Source organism: Heteronotia binoei, chromosome 21 (genome assembly GCF_032191835.1).
Source record: "Heteronotia binoei isolate CCM8104 ecotype False Entrance Well chromosome 21, APGP_CSIRO_Hbin_v1, whole genome shotgun sequence".
Lineage (NCBI taxonomy): Eukaryota > Metazoa > Chordata > Lepidosauria > Squamata > Gekkonidae > Heteronotia > Heteronotia binoei.
Window position 1 is genome coordinate 39,599,756 of NC_083243.1, and position 15,972 is coordinate 39,615,727.

At 36.9% G+C, this 15,972-nt stretch overlaps 1 protein-coding gene across 2 annotated transcripts in view; it reads left to right on the forward strand.

The window, feature by feature from the left end:
- Positions 1-15,972, forward strand: part of RPS6KA5 (ribosomal protein S6 kinase A5) — a 39,378-nt gene that overhangs the window by 9,183 nt on the left and 14,223 nt on the right. For both annotated transcript variants that reach the window (XM_060261239.1, XM_060261240.1), the window contains exons 3-9: positions 2,685-2,903; positions 3,807-3,922; positions 4,420-4,527; positions 5,561-5,644; positions 10,227-10,330; positions 13,089-13,239; positions 14,016-14,177. In XM_060261239.1, the coding sequence (XP_060117222.1) occupies positions 2,685-2,903; positions 3,807-3,922; positions 4,420-4,527; positions 5,561-5,644; positions 10,227-10,330; positions 13,089-13,239; positions 14,016-14,177 (944 nt within the window). The remainder of the gene's footprint in view (positions 1-2,684; positions 2,904-3,806; positions 3,923-4,419; positions 4,528-5,560; positions 5,645-10,226; positions 10,331-13,088; positions 13,240-14,015; positions 14,178-15,972) is intronic.

Genomic DNA, 15,972 nt, shown 5'->3' on the forward strand with positions numbered 1-15,972 from the left:
TGGATGTTACAGCTTCTGTTGGTTGTAGTTTGAAGACAGCTCCCAAATAAATTGCTGTTTTGCTTTTCCATGCCAGGGATTCCTACAAGCTTGCAGATTTTCTATGCATATTTATTTGCAAGAAAGACAACCCTGATTGTAAGATGACCCCCTCCTCATTAAAATGTTATGCACAAATTTTCACTACTAGACATAACTGTAACTGAAAATCTGGGGGGCAGGGGAATCCTAGTCTTTCATTTGAGTAAATACAATAGTAGGAACAATGTAGATGAAAAGACAGCCACTTGCACGCTCTGAAGTATAATCAAGTAACCTGTCTTACTGCTTTAGGATCTAAAAATGGGCTCTATCTGGTACTCTGTCAATAGAAGGCACTGGCAACTATGAATCATTGTCTTGTTCTCTTCTCCTCAGCAGTGTCTTCTGACCCTGAGAAAGTTAATTCCTAACTCATAGGACTCACATGGTGTAACATCCATGCTGGCTGGGGGCTGCACTGAGGAAAAACACCCCTACCTGCTCTTCAGCAGGGGAGCTGTGCTTTCAGAGGGAAGAGAAAGGGTGTTTTCCCCTTTTTCTACTCCTCAGTGCAGCCCCTCAACAGCATGTCTATGTAAGTACCGCAACCCTGGGAATCAATTTTCCTGGGACTGCAGGACAGAAGAGTATATGATAAAGATCTGTATTAATCCTTTCCATTGCCATATAACAAAGCTACCACAGCATTTCTGTGTACCCTTCCCTCATCTCTTGCCATGCACTATGGGGTCTTTTTGCCTTGTACCATATTCTGATGTGCTTTAAAGTGGCATGTTATGGGTATAGTCCATTATAAAGTTTCATGCCATCCTTCTTCAAATGGCAGTATTTCACCAAGTCTGATAGTATTTTCTTTCTGTGAGAGGGTTCAGCTTTTTAAATGTCACATTTCAGACACTATGAATGTCTTCAGATGTTATAAAGATGAACAAGGATATATCTGTGATGGGCATAAATATTACTTGTTGCCTCGTATACACAGCACACAGCTAAAAGCTTCTGGATGCTGTTATGTCTGAATGCAACAGCTATGCAAATTGGAGGTTATATCCCCCCCTGCTCCTGCAACTGGAATTCTAAACAACAGTTTAATTTCAGTTTATAATCTTGGGAAAGAAGTGATTTCCAGTAGGGATGGGATGGGCATAAACTGGGGAAATGGTGGTTTGTTTTGTGATTCATGTGGTTGCCCAAACCAGTTCGTGGTTCATTGGTTCGGGAGGTATAAAATTCACCACGAGTCTTCAGCAGGCTCTCCTTCACCCACCTACCTTTGGCAAAGATTGGATCTGGAATGTCCAAGTTATAGCCTCCCCAAAAAACAGGCGCCCCCAGGAAAGCTCAGCTTCAGCTCTCATGACAACTAACTCTTCTCTCTACATGCTGCAAAATAAAAGCAGCTGAGTCGACATCTCCCATAGAGCAGAATGGGAGTTTCGTGTTTGGTTCCCAGAGCTGCCAGTCAAACTATGTACAGCTGTTATGGGTGTTTCTTTGGCTCTCAGAAGTCCACCCTAGTATTGTCTAGGAATTTATTGAATAAGAGCCAGACTGTCTGGAAAAACGAACTGCAAAAATGAAACAAATGAATCGTGTTCCAAACTAGTTCAGAACTAACCACAAACTGACCCATTTGTGCACAAATCACAGTTTGTGGTCCATTTCATGCCCATCTCTAATCTCCAGTTGTCCCAGGTGTCTGCATTCAGATGTCATGGAAAATTAGAATTTGACTCAGGGCTTTCCAAATTTAGATGGCATAAATTGTACTGTGCACATGATAGAAGAAGGAGTTGAACATACAAACACAACAGCTGCCCTGAGCCACTTGTGGGAAGGGCGGGATATAAATTCTAAATAAATAAAAAAAAATAAAGTAAGTTGTGTTCATGCCCATCGTTAACAAGCCTATGTTTTTCTGTGTTGTCTGAATGTAGCTCTTGCTTGCTAAAATCTACACATTGTGTTTGTTCTGCATGTATAAGTAGTAAAGATCACCATTCCAGTTTGCTTCAGAGAATGTGTTTGATGATGAATTTTTTAAAATGTGGCTGAGTGTAATTCATATTAACTTATCTGGAAGCCCAGCATGCTCTTGTAATTTCAGTTTCTCCCTATACTGGATATTTCACATAAGCATAATATCCTTTCCTTTAAGAAGGAATATATGAGGCTAAGTTAGTTGCCTATTGCAGAGATTTACGAAAGTAATATGATTGATGAATATTTCAGAGCACAAACTATGTTAAAAATCTTAAGGGGATTTTTAATGTTACCCAAGATTTTGATAATGCAAGGCTGAACATGCTAAAATTTTCATATGTGTCCTTGTAAGCTGAACAGTCTTATCACTGCAATCCTTTCTGAACTTCCAAATTTATTTAACTGGTAAACCTCTGAACATCACTTCTGCAAATATTTATATATTAGAGCCTTCAATCGTTATCTTTCCACCCTGAAAGTGTTATGTTGTATTAGAAGTAAGTTGGTTTGAGGACTCTGATCTAGGCATTTTGTGATCGTGAGAGTATTATGGCAGTAGAAACTCCAATTTCCCATTATGGCAGATGAAAACTGCAATTCCCAATTACTTATACAAGTATATTTTTAAAAAGTATTTTCTTTCCTGTTTTTCACTGTAGCCTATGGAAAGGTGTTTCTGGTGAGGAAAATAAGTGGACATGATGCTGGCAAGTTGTATGCAATGAAGGTATTGAAAAAAGCAACAATAATTCAGAAAGCCAAAACAACTGAACATACAAAGACTGAACGGCAAGTACTGGAGCACATTCGACAGTCTCCATTTTTGGTCACTTTGCATTATGCTTTCCAGACAGATACAAAGCTTCATCTCATTTTGGGTAAGTTTTCAATGAAATAAACTTTTGTTGAAAGTCACAGTTGAAAGTCAGACAAGATGTGCTTATGTGGATGTGATTGGCTTGTAGGAAGCAGAACACTGATCAAAAACTTTTCTGTTGTAGTCTTAGGCAAGTTTGTATTGGTAAGAATCATTAACTCTGCAGAACTACAGACCATGAAGAACAAAAATAGATATCACTTAAACACATTTTTGTCCTTGTGGACACTAACATTTTTTTGTCTAGTGCCGTTAGGTTGCCCTCTGCAGCTTTTTGATTTCTGGATCACTAGTTCAGTCGTATAACCCCATATATAAGCATATTTTGTACACCATAACACATCACACAGAAATGTGTACTGCTGATGCTCTTAGGCCTTTATATTTGTATGTGTGTGTTTTCTTTCAGGAAAAGCCACTTTAGAAGAGATCATTTTTGAGCAGAGAAGAAACACTGTGGTGGACCAGGAGTGCTTAAAGTTCATTGTTTCTGTGTTCATCTCTTCCCCAAATCACTTCATTCTCCCCACCCCCAATACAGTTCCATGTGTTGTTGGGAAGCTTTGACAGGAGAGGACAGGTTGTGGGAAGGAAGTATTCCTATCCCTCTGTCTCTTCTACATTGAAATGTGCTCCTTCCCAGAGCAGGTTTTGCTGTGGAGGAAGAAGAGACATCAGTGGTTGGCTGAAATCATTTCCCTATAATGTGTAGCTATGGGGTAATAACAGACCTTTAAGGTCCTAAGAGTAATTGGGTTGGGTCACTCTTAAACGGCTTCATTTGGAGCTGCGTAATTACAATTTTAAGATTATTGATGTTTGGATAATGAGTTCTGATATACCTATAAAAAGTCATTTACAATTCTTGTAAAACTGCAAATAACTCTTTTTGTCTATATTTTAGATTACATAAATGGAGGAGAACTTTTTACCCATCTTTCACAAAGAGAGAGATTTACTGAAGATGAAGTACGAATATACATTGGAGAGATTGTATTGGCACTCGAACATCTACACAAGGTAAAACATTTTTCATCTTTCCTTAAAACATTATTGTTATTTTAAAAATGTAGCAAAAGAGGGAAAAGACTTACATGTTGGTCATTAACAAAGGAAAATGAGGAGTGTTATATCATGAGTGACAAAGGCTTGCTGAGTCACCTGAATTTTAAAAGTATTGTTTGCAGAGTGGTGCAGGATGAGTGGAGAAACTTCTAGTGAACACACAAGCTTTTATGTGCATGTGCTGTGACTCTCTGTATTGTACTTATGCATTGAAATGTTTTTGATTGAGCTTTAGGATTATAAACAACTTTATAATTATACTGTTACTGCATGATATAAATATAAAATATAGGCTTTTTAATTTGAGTGGTCATGCCTCAGTATATTTAAAGATCTAGCAGTTTTCACCTTGTTTCTGAGCCTGCTGGTGTTGTTGGACATTGTTGCATGATAGTTGAACAGCATACTTAAACTTGCTTACTGGTACTTGATTTTATTTTGTTTTTTTCCAGTTGGGAATTATCTATCGTGATATAAAACTTGAAAATATTCTTCTTGATTCTGATGGTCATGTGGTGTTGACAGACTTTGGCTTGAGTAAGGAGTTCATTAGCGATGAGGTAAATATCTGCGTATCCCTTGACTGAATATACAGACCTAGGAAATTTAGTTCAAATACCTCATTATTTGTTGTAATTATGTGGACTGTCATTTTGTTAATGTGACCAGTTTGGAAAGTTTGCTAGTCCTTTTTCTTAGATGCTTAATTACTGAGAGACAGGGGTGGGTTTTTTTGGTGGTATATTGGTTCAAAATCCCCATTTAGCAAAGAAACGTACAACATCAGCTTGGTTCAGTAACAATCTCTCAGCCTAACCTATATCAAAAAGTTGTTGTTATGGTAAAATAGAGAAGAATGCTATGTATACTGCTTTTGTTCCTTGGAGAATGGACAAAATATGATAGATTTTAATTAATATACTTTAGACATATAGTAAATAGGGATAGGCACAGACCAGGGTTTGGTTTGTGGTTCAGGCATGCTTGGTTCACAAACCATTGCAGACTTTTGGGGACCAAATAAGCCAGTTCAGTTTGTGAGGTTTGTGACCCAGTAGAATCCCCCCCCTGGGATGTACTAGAGACACTGAACTCACATGGGATCTCTGGCTGACTCTCTTCTACCTGCCCTCCAAGTTTGGTGGGGGTTGGATTTACTTGGAGGGCAGATAGAGGAGAGTGAGCCAGAGATCCCCTGTGAGGTTGCTGTCTCTAGCTTCTACAGGATCCATTCAATACATTCTTGAACCTGTATGGTTCAATAGTAATTTTGACAGGTGCAGGTTCAGGAGTGTATAGAATAGATCCTGTGCAAGCTAGAGACATCAGAGTTGCAGGGGACCTCTGCAGGATGCTCCTGTATATGGTCTCCAAGTTCCACCCCTCTCCCCAATTATTTTAAAGGTTTTTTTGTAGGCTGTAAGATATAGGTTTGTAAAATTGATTTTTTTTCAAATGGAGATAATTGTTTTCAAAGGCCATTTTGCACTGAGTAGGAGTACTAAAAACATTAAGTTTTTCTCTTATGCTTGTTTCCTGTGACTTTGATATCAATTTGTACTTTGACTATTGTTATACTTTTTTGTTTTTCAGAATGAGAGAGCATATTCTTTCTGTGGAACTATAGAATATATGGCTCCAGATATTGTCAAAGGAGGGGAGGCAGGACATGACAAAGTATGTTTTCTCTAACTTCTTTTGTTACTGAACAATTTCTGATGAAATTGAGTATGTGAATTAGACATTTCTGTGTGTCTTTCAGGGTTAAATCGAAGATATCATGAATAAAAAGAGGTTTTCAAAACCTTATGAACTAAATAGATTTTGTTTAAATGGCCAGTCCTTTGATTAGCGTAATCTTAGCACAATTACAGTGCTATTCTGGGCAGCCACCTATTTGACTGGTGCATGCTTGTGCTGACCCTTATGGCTTTTATGAATTACAGGAGCATATGATGATGCCATGCAAGGGACCATTGGGGACCGCCCCCGTAACTTCGGTGTAGACAATGTGTAATACAGCTATTCTGTGCAGGAAGTAAAGGCAGGCATAACAGTCTCAAAGGCAGCTGCTGCCTCTGTGCATGGAGTTGGAAGCTATTGTTGATGCAAACAGACAAACTACCCCTTGCTCCATTAATATGATTTTTATCAGAAGAAAGGCTAATAGGGCCAACAATTAATAAGGTATTAAAATAATAATAATTACATCAGCCAATCTTACTTGCAAAATAGTTATGTGTCTTTAATATGAAAAATAGAATGATTACATATAGTATTCTGAAATGTAATAAGTGATTGTACTATATAAATTCAAGTACTTCATTGTCCCAACCAGTGTTCTCTCTAAGCTGAGTTAGTGCGAGTTAGCTTACAATTTTTTAGCCTCCAGCTCACACATTTTTGTCTCAGCTCAGGAAAAATGGTCCTAGAGCAAACTAATTTATGCAGTAGTTTATCACAACTTAATGCTAGTAGCTCACAAAGTAGAACATTACCTTCCCTCTTCTTGTAAATACAGTGTAAGCTTAGAGTTTGAAGAAATTAGAGACATAATGCTTTGGATCTGATAAAGCATGATAAAATAGGCTGCACTATGGTGTGGTCCTTTCACCCAGTCTCCATTCCTTTGTAGATTCCCGTAGTATTTCTCATGCTGGCTTTACCTGTGTTTTGAAAGATGGTTTCAGAATTCAGGGTAACAACAAATTGTGATGGGAAGGAATTTTTCAGGAAGGAGGAGAAAGTGCTCAGTCCTTTAACAGCACTGTACTATTGAACAACTATTTTATTCTTGTTATCAATATATCTAATTCTCATTGGGTCCGGGTCTGTGAATATGTAAATCCAGAGATTGGAGCCATAAACAGAGTAAACAGATCTTTCTACAAACCTGAAAATTTCCCCCCCAGAAAACACTTTGGGGGGTTAACTCCCCCCCCCCCTGAAATAGAAGCAGCATCTGTAATTTTTAAGAAATTAACTACCACAGCATTCCTAGGCTTCAAGCCTTGATTTTAGGAAGTAAAGGCAAGGAGATGGAGGAGGGTCCTTTCCAGGCCCATTTTATCCTTTGAGGGAGAATTCATTGGATCCACGTTCAACAGGAACCACAGGTGACTTGCTACCATGTGACTTGCCCAGGCTGGCTGCTTTCTACTATTGAACAGCACACCCCATGAAAGCCAGTGTGGTGTGTAGTGGTTAGAGTCAAACTAGGATCTGGGAGACCCAGGTTCAAATCCTTGTTCAGTGATGAAAATTTGTTGGGTGACCTTGAACCACTAATACTTCCATCTTAATCTACCTCACAATGTTATTTGTGAAGCTAAAATGGAGGAGAGAAAAATAATGTAAGCTGCTTTGGGTTCCCAGAGGAGTGCAAATCAGGGTATAAATGAAGTAAATAAAACTGAAGATGATGGGGGCAGATTTTTAAAAAGTTAGTTGGTGACTGAGTGGGAAAGAAAGGAGGTAAAGGGGAAAGGATATGGGGACCGGTAAGAAGAGATAAAAAAGGAATAGTGTGGGGAAAGGGGATGGGAGGTGAACAAAGTGATTACCTCAAGTCCTTCAGGTTCCCTACTAGTTTCTGTTTGTTTTTCCTTTTCAAATTATTGTCATAGAACAACAGTTTAGCATCAGAGATCACAACATTTTAAAAAGTGAAAAACAGTTAAAAGGTAGATTTTCAAAACTGTGTAAGAGATTGAAAGCTGTGTTGTAGGTGTCCAGGAAGAAAATGATCACATGCCTAAACAAGATGTGCTGATAATCATAGGTGATTGGAATGCAAAAGTAAGAAACAAAGTAGAATCGAATATTGTTGGAAGATTTGGGCTGATAGAACAAAGTGAAGCAGCAGAGTGACTCATAGAATTCTGTGAAGACAACCGTTTGTTCATTGCTAACACATATTTCAGGCAACCAAACAGATTATTGTATATATAGATGTCACTGGACTGCCAATGTAGAAATCGAATAAATTTCATAATCAGAACCAGAAGATTGAGTTCTATTGAAAATTATAATAAAGCTGAAGAAAAACACCAAAACATTCATAGTCTCAAAATATAATCTAAGCAACATAAGTTTAAAGAACATGTAAAGAATAAATTTGAATTACTAAGTTCAGCTGAATGTGAACCAGGAGAACTGTGGGCTGAAAACAGAGATATTATCTGTAACCAAAAGAAATGAAAAACTAGAATGGATGATTGATGAAACTTTTAAAATGGCTAAAGATAGATATGAAGCAAAAGTAAAGGGTGAAAAAAATAGAATAGCGTTCCAGTGAAGAAATAAAGAACTGTTATAATAACCAGTATAAAGAAACAAGAGAACAACAAAGAACAAGAGATCTGCTTCACAAGATCCAAGAAATCATAGGGAAAGTTTAACCATGGTTATGCATGCTGAAAGATCGACATGAAAATGCATTACCAGAACAGGACAAAATAAAGGAAACATGGGAACAATACACCAAAGAACTCTACAGAAGAGATTAAAGGAATGACATGTTCCTTCCCAGATGAATCTTTTAAAGAAGTACTTATAGTCTTTGAAAGTGAAGTAAAAGCTGCACTGAGAGCAATTGGGAGAAACAAATCACCATGAGTGGATAGGATATGAATAGAGCTATTCCAAGCCATGGAATTGGAGTCTATCCAAATCTTAAGAATATGCTCAAAAATATGAAAAACACAAAATGACCTGTAGACGTGAAACAGTCAATCTATATTCCCAATAAAAAAGAGACGTCAAACTATTAGATGATAGCATTAATTTATCACATGAGTAAAGTGCTGCTTAAAATCTGGAATGGAAAATGCCAGATTTCAAGCTGGACTCAGAAAAGAATGGAAACTAGAGAACATATTGCAAATTTATGTTAGTTACTGAAGAATATGAGATAACTTCAGAGGAAAATTAGCTTGTGTTTCATGGATTATAGCAAAACTTCAGACTGCTTTTAGGACAATATGTGTGAAAGAGCCACATGTGGCTCCCAAGCCACAGTTTGGCCACCCCTGATATAGAGAAATAAGAATGGTTTCCAGCTGACGTGTCAGTCAACGATGTATTTTTCCCCCTTTGTATTCAATCTGTATGTTCAGCAAATTTTAAAGAGGAAAGATGGATTAGATTTAGATGGGAAGTGAAAATTAGCAGAAGGAACATTAACAATTTGAGATATACAGATGACACCAGATCACTGACAGAAAATAGTGAAGACCTGAAATGTGATGAAGGTTAAAGCAGATAGTGTCAAAGCAGGATTACAGCTGAACATCAAGAAGACAGGAGTAATGAGGCTATTGTGCTTTGATTGCACTATGAAAAAGACAAGACTCACTGGAAAAGACAGTTATGTAAGAAGAAGCTGAAGGCAGCAGGAAAGAGGAGAAGCCAGTGTGAGATGGATTGACTCAATATAGGAAACCATGGCATTCAGTTTTTAAGACCTGAGCAAGGATGTTTAATGATATGACATTTTGCAGGTCATTAATTTATGAGGCCCCCATAAGTTGTGAGTTGATGACGTTTAACACATATGTACCACTTAAGAGATTCCTAAATAACAGAAAACATTGGCTTAGATTGTCTTCCATCATTTAGATGTGCACTTCTGTTAATTTCTGTTTGTTTATTTAGTGAGTTTCAACTTTGGCAAACCTTTTTAACACATTCCTTGATAGAAAGAATTTTTTTGGTCAATATACCAGTTTTTAACTATGATCATTTTTGTAGCTTTTAATGTATCAGGAATCATAGAATATTTTATTTTTGATGTAACATTTTATTTATGTCCTAGCATACTTTAGTATATTTTAGGGTCTCTCGGTACTAATATTTTGATTATACATTCAGTTTCTCTTAAACTTTTGCCAGAAAAATAGAACTACTGGAAATGTTCATCACATTTGTAAATAAGCTGTTATATGCCCACAGTTCCAACATTGATGCATTTTATCATTAAAGCTTTTATCCAGTTTGTGAAATGTTCAGTACCACATGTACATACTTTATAAACATTCCCTTTTAAATTAATACAAATTGTATTTGCAGAATGTGAGTCAAACATAGCTTTCCATTTATTACCTGAAAAAAGAAAAATGTTCTTTTACTATTTGCATACATTTCTACATGTCTGTTTTATAAATTTTTAATGGCTGCTTGTGGGTTTTTTGTTGTTGTTTCCTTGAATATGTTATTTAATTTCCTTTTCTATTCTCATAATATAACAATTATTTTATAGGCTGTTGATTGGTGGAGTCTAGGTGTTTTAATGTATGAATTACTAACCGGCGCATCACCATTTACAGTTGATGGAGAGAGAAACTCACAAACAGAGATATCTAGGTAAATTATAGAGGTGTCTTTGATACAAATTATTTGGTAACTTTTAAAATTTACTCTTCAAGAAAATGTTACTTTATGTGATCCAAGATTAACAGTTGCCAAAGATATCCTGCCTGGAATACTACAAAGATTATACTTGCATCATGCATGGACATTCCAAGTAAGCTTTAGTACAGGATTCACAATTTTCATGCTAAAATTAGTGCACTTGATGTCTCCAGCCACCCGAAGGAGAGTTTCAAGTTTGTCCTATAGAAGTAAAGGGTCCTGTAGCTGAGACAATTGTTCACTTTGCTCATGTAAAGAAAGTAAATATGAGTGTAAGCATTAGGCAGTGTGTGCTTTTGCTTCTCTATTGCTATATACATACTCAGTCGGGGTTATCTCTTTCATGCGATTATCCTGCTTTAACTACTTTGCATCTTTCTGTGATGGAGCAAAGGCAATGCTGTCTATGAAGCCTGTAACCACATTGTAGGAGAGAACTGCCTTTGGTCTCATAGAATATTGGCCCAAAGTACAGGAAGAAAAAGCAACTGACAGTTGAAGCAAGAAACATGCGGTATAACTCTGAGCATAAAGAAACAGAAATTAGGGGAATTTTGGCTTGCTTCAGAAAGTTCATCTTATTTCTATTATATTAATATTAAACTTATATAGGGATAAATATTATACAGAATTTTTATTGAATTTTCTGGAAGCTGTTTTACTTGACTTGTTATAGTGGGAAAAAAAATCTCACAAGTTTACTGATCCCTCTGTGGGTTTTTCTGTGTTCTGGCTTGTAACTGAAGCAATTTGTTCAGGTGCTTTCCTAGTACAAATTGAAGTTTTCTGCTCGAGAAGAAGTATGCTTCTGTGGTAAAGTCATCAGCCCAGATAAAATTAGTATGAGAAATTAATTATTTGTGTTTAAATTGTGCAGTGGGCTTGAATGAGGCTAACTTTACTTGAACTTGAGTCATAAATTGTCATTTTAGATATTGGGATTTGTTTTATACATAGGAGCCAGTCACAAGAAATATGCCTGTCAGTTTTCATCATAGCAAAAAAAAATTGCCTGTCTACACTTGTTCAGACTTTTCCAAGTTTACATTCTTCTTTCCCCAAAGTGTAGAGAAAAAATCCAGTTGTGATGTTGGTTTCAGAGGTTAGGCAACATTTTCAGTTTTCTGTTCTGAAAATTTCTGAACCATTCATAAGCTAAAGTATGCAGACTGTTTGATACATCTTCTGGTTTCTCCATTTGTAAATCTAAGTAGTTTTATTCTCAAAAGGGTCTATAAAGCTTTTGGCCATTCCCAGAACTGCATATTTGCATATTTAAAGTTTAAGATACAGTTTAAAAGTCAGTCATAGCAGTTGCCAAAAGTATACCTGATGGAAAAGTTTTGATGTGCTAATGTAGTGTCACATGTTGCTGTTCTGACTCTGAGGCTTGGATCCTATGTATCATGAGCAAAGTGTGCTGCCTCCTCCTTCCCACTGCAGTCTTCTGTACAATTGTACCCACATGGGTCAGAGACCCCCGAAACATAATGGGGATTGAAGTGAGAGGTTGCAGTGAGAAGGAAAAATCGGTGAGAAATTGCTGTCTGTCCCTTTCTATGAGGAGTGTTTATCTTAAGGAGAGAGAGTACTTAGGATCCAACCCATCCTTTAATTTGTGGCTGAGTGCTCTCCTTTATATGAACCTTGATTTTGATTAAATTGCTGATGCATAATGTTGCTTTTACACCCCTCACACACACAGGTTTTAGTAGCAGATATTGCCTCCTGTTTGTAAACTGCACCTCCATTCTAAATCCTTAGCTAAATTTTACAGCACAACCCAGTTCACTGGCTTGTATCCAACAAGATTCTCTAGTGAAGTGATACATTCTCACAAGTCCTGCTTGCCGCTACTGAGCTCCCCAAAAGTTTGTTCATGGGAGTTGACAACCCTTAGAAGCAGCATAGAGGGCAAAGAGGGGGCTCAGCACTGAGCAGGACGAGTAACTGAAAAATGCAGTTCCTGTTTCCAACAATGGAAGTGCCATTCCATCACTGAAAACAAAGGGTAGGATGTTATTACTATTATTTTAGATATGTCTGAAAATAAATACTTTTATAACCTTATTGGATTATCAGAGGATTTTCATCTGGTTGTAATGGATTAAATTTAGGTTGCTGCCCATGTTTTTCAAACAGCTGTGCAGACTAGGGTAGATTCCAGCTATGGAAATTGATAAAGATATTTGATATTCTTTTCTTGGGTCTGAACAACAGTTTCCTATACTGAGTTGTTTAAGACACACTATTATCTCATTGTTGAATTCATTAAAAATTATTTTGATTCTTTGTATAAATGCTTTTACATTTTTTCATATTAATTACTTAATTTAAAAATTTTCTTATTCAGTTAATAGGCTCATCTGTACAAGTTTTTAATTCTTCATATTGTACATGGTAGTAAATCAGGTTTGAGGGTACTTCCAGTTTTGTGTCATGCATTATATTGTTACTCATTTTAGCGTTTTATTTCAGAAGGATTAAAGGATGGGTCACAGCTCAGTGGTAAAACAAGATCTCTGAGATTTCACTCTGACTGGCAATGGATCTCTAAACAGTACTGGTTTAGATAGACCAATAATCTCACTGAGTATAAGCTTCTTTAAAACTGTGGTAGTATTTCCATAGACACTTCCATACTTCAGCAGTCATTTTGTTGGCTTCTTTGGATTTCTCTAAATTGTTAATTATTGTCCATGTTCTTCAGGAGAATATTAAAAAGCGAACCTCCTTATCCTGAAGAAATGAGTGCTCTAGCTAAAGATATAATTCAGCGTCTTCTAATGAAAGATCCCAAGAAAAGACTGGGCTGTGGTTTGAGTGGTGCTGATGAAATCAAACAACATCCTTTCTTCCAGGTGAAAAAAAAATCACATTGTCCATTTCAGTTTTCCTGTTTTGTTTTTCCTTTGGAAAAAAATTGTTTCTCCATAAGTATCCTAGTTCTAGAGAATATGCTTTGGAATGTTTTGGTTGTAGACATGTGTACCTATTTCTGCACTGTGTATCGTCTGTAAACTACTTTGAAATATGTGTGAATATCCAGTTGTCATCCACATTTTTCAACTGATGTAAAAATAGCTTTAAATTATAATCATGATGCATCTGAAGCTACTTTACTCTTTAAAAAAGAGTAAAACATATAAATTATATAGGGCAGATTCCAGTCCTTCCTATGTACAAGTAGAATGGGCTGGCATGGGAAGGGTGTGTATTTTCTTCCAGTGGCAGCCTCAGAATTCCTCATGGGATGCTACTCTGAAGGACATCTTGCTAAAATTGGTATGTGTGGAATGGTCAGGTGGGGAGTGATTAAAAGTCCTGTACTAATAGAATATTAATACATGGTATTTTTGGTCCTTATCATAGCTAGAAAAGTTAGAAGAGTACACAAGAGTAGTTTGCCAAAGCAGAGATCAAAGCCATTTGCTGCTGTCTGTATTTTGTATTCAAGAACTTTTCAGTTGCCCTAGTGGATAAATGAAGCGATAATGATCATCAGGCTCCCCTAAATCATTTTCATAGGGTCTTGTCACCTGAAAACTCGATCACTGGAAAACTGGATCAACCTCAACTTGCACTAAAGGTTTATTTTCCTACTGGCTTCCAAACCTTATTTAATGTTTTGGTTTAGAGAATAAACTGGGATGATATGGCTGCCAAAAAAGTGCCAGCTCCATTTAAGCCAGTAATTCGTGATGAATTGGATGTTAGTAACTTTGCAGAGGAGTTTACAGAAATGGATCCAACCTATTCTCCAGCGACTACTCCACAAGCTGCAGATAAGCTCTTCCAGGTAATTGCCATATAATAATACTAATTTGTGGGTGCTTATATTGAATTGTGCTAGAAAGGCAATTAAAATATAAATAAATATAGGGATTTGAAAGAAGACAATTTAAACGAATGAAAATTGCTAGTATGGCGTTATCTTTGTGTTAATATAAATAACTATTGTGAACATCTAAGTTTTCATGGATGTGCAGAGAACATTTTTTGGATGGTGTGTCTAGCAAAGAAAAGCACAGGGAATAAAGGTGAAGAGTTTTTTGGGATATATTGAAGTTAGCTGGCAGATAGTGATTGGTAAAGAAATGTTAAAAGACAAGCAGACGTTTCAGGCTGACCAAACCTGACAAGCAGCACTGGACATTGTGGTCATTGATTTGAAAGTGGATACAAGTTACACAAAGAAGGAGAAATATGATGTTTTCTGCTGGTTTCATTGGGTGTAGATGGGTGTAACTTAGGAGTACACTGCTAGTGTCATGACTCTGTTGAGTAAATGTGGAAGGACGAACATTTGGGGTGTTGTGAACTCCACAATATATTGGAGGAGAAAAAGGTTTAGACACGTCCATTCACTCAGCTCTACAAATTTAGTTTAAGAAATTATAAAAACAGTTGGAGAAGCAGGACATATATTAGTGGGCTTGATCCTTTTAGTGAGCAAGATGTCTGAGTGAGGGAAAGTCAGAGGAGTAACTCAGGTGAAAACGTTTATTACATTAGAGCAGAGTTGGAGATATGAACAGGTAGCAGAGCTGCTATAGTAGTGGAATAAAAGGAAAGGCTGCAAACAAACAATGACAAAATAAAGAACAGACGGTCTTCATAAAGTACATGTGTAGCTCAAAGCCTGCTAACAGGAAAGTCTATAGGAAGAATGGATAACCAATAGAGGTCTATGTTCTTGAGTTTCTGAGTCGAAAATATACATAAAATAGGTGCTTCACATTGTTACTGTAGTTTCTTAAATGTTTACACAAATCCAGGGTTCTTGGATCTTTCAAAACCTGCCTCCCGCAATGTGGCTTTTTATGTTTAGGTGCTTACATACATAGATTTAAGTCTGAACTGATAACATGCAGACCAAGAACTGGCAATCACAATAAAGGTTCTCCCGAATTCCACATCCAAAATTATAAAACATTTTCTTGGCACACTCACTGAATAACCAATCATTAGGGAGACTAGAATGTATAAAGATCCAATAAAGCTGACTGGGCCCAGAGGGCCCTATGCCTTTCCAAAACGATGCATTGGCTCAACAGCTGTAAACCAACTCCAAGAAAGTTTGTGGTTCAAGTAATCTGGGTTTGATGATTGCTACTTATATGTTCAGATCATGTGTCCTTCTAAATAGTATTTTTTTTGGGGGGGAGGGGAAAGTTATTGTATTCAATTTCTTCCTGTAGGCTTTGCAAAGGTATCTAGTTAATACTTTAAAAAAATCTTCCATGTAAAGTATCTTTGTCACTACTGTAATGTGGGGAAGACGGCACATGAGCAGGGGGCTCATTTCCAAAACTTGATCATAGAAATCCTTTGTTTTTTATCTTGCACATACCCTGGCTCATGTGTTTCTCCCCCGTCCCGACGTAGCCAGCTGTTCCAATAGCACTGCTCTATGGAGGAGATTTTAAAATGTGAACCTAAATATAAAGTGTAGTGGAGAAGAGATGTGACTGAAGGAGTAAATTGAAAAATAATGAGATATGTAATATGGGGTAAGGTAATTTTCCATTACTTCAAACGCACTTTCAAAGTGCATTCAGAGTGTTTCTGAGCCTTTTGGCACTGGAATTTGT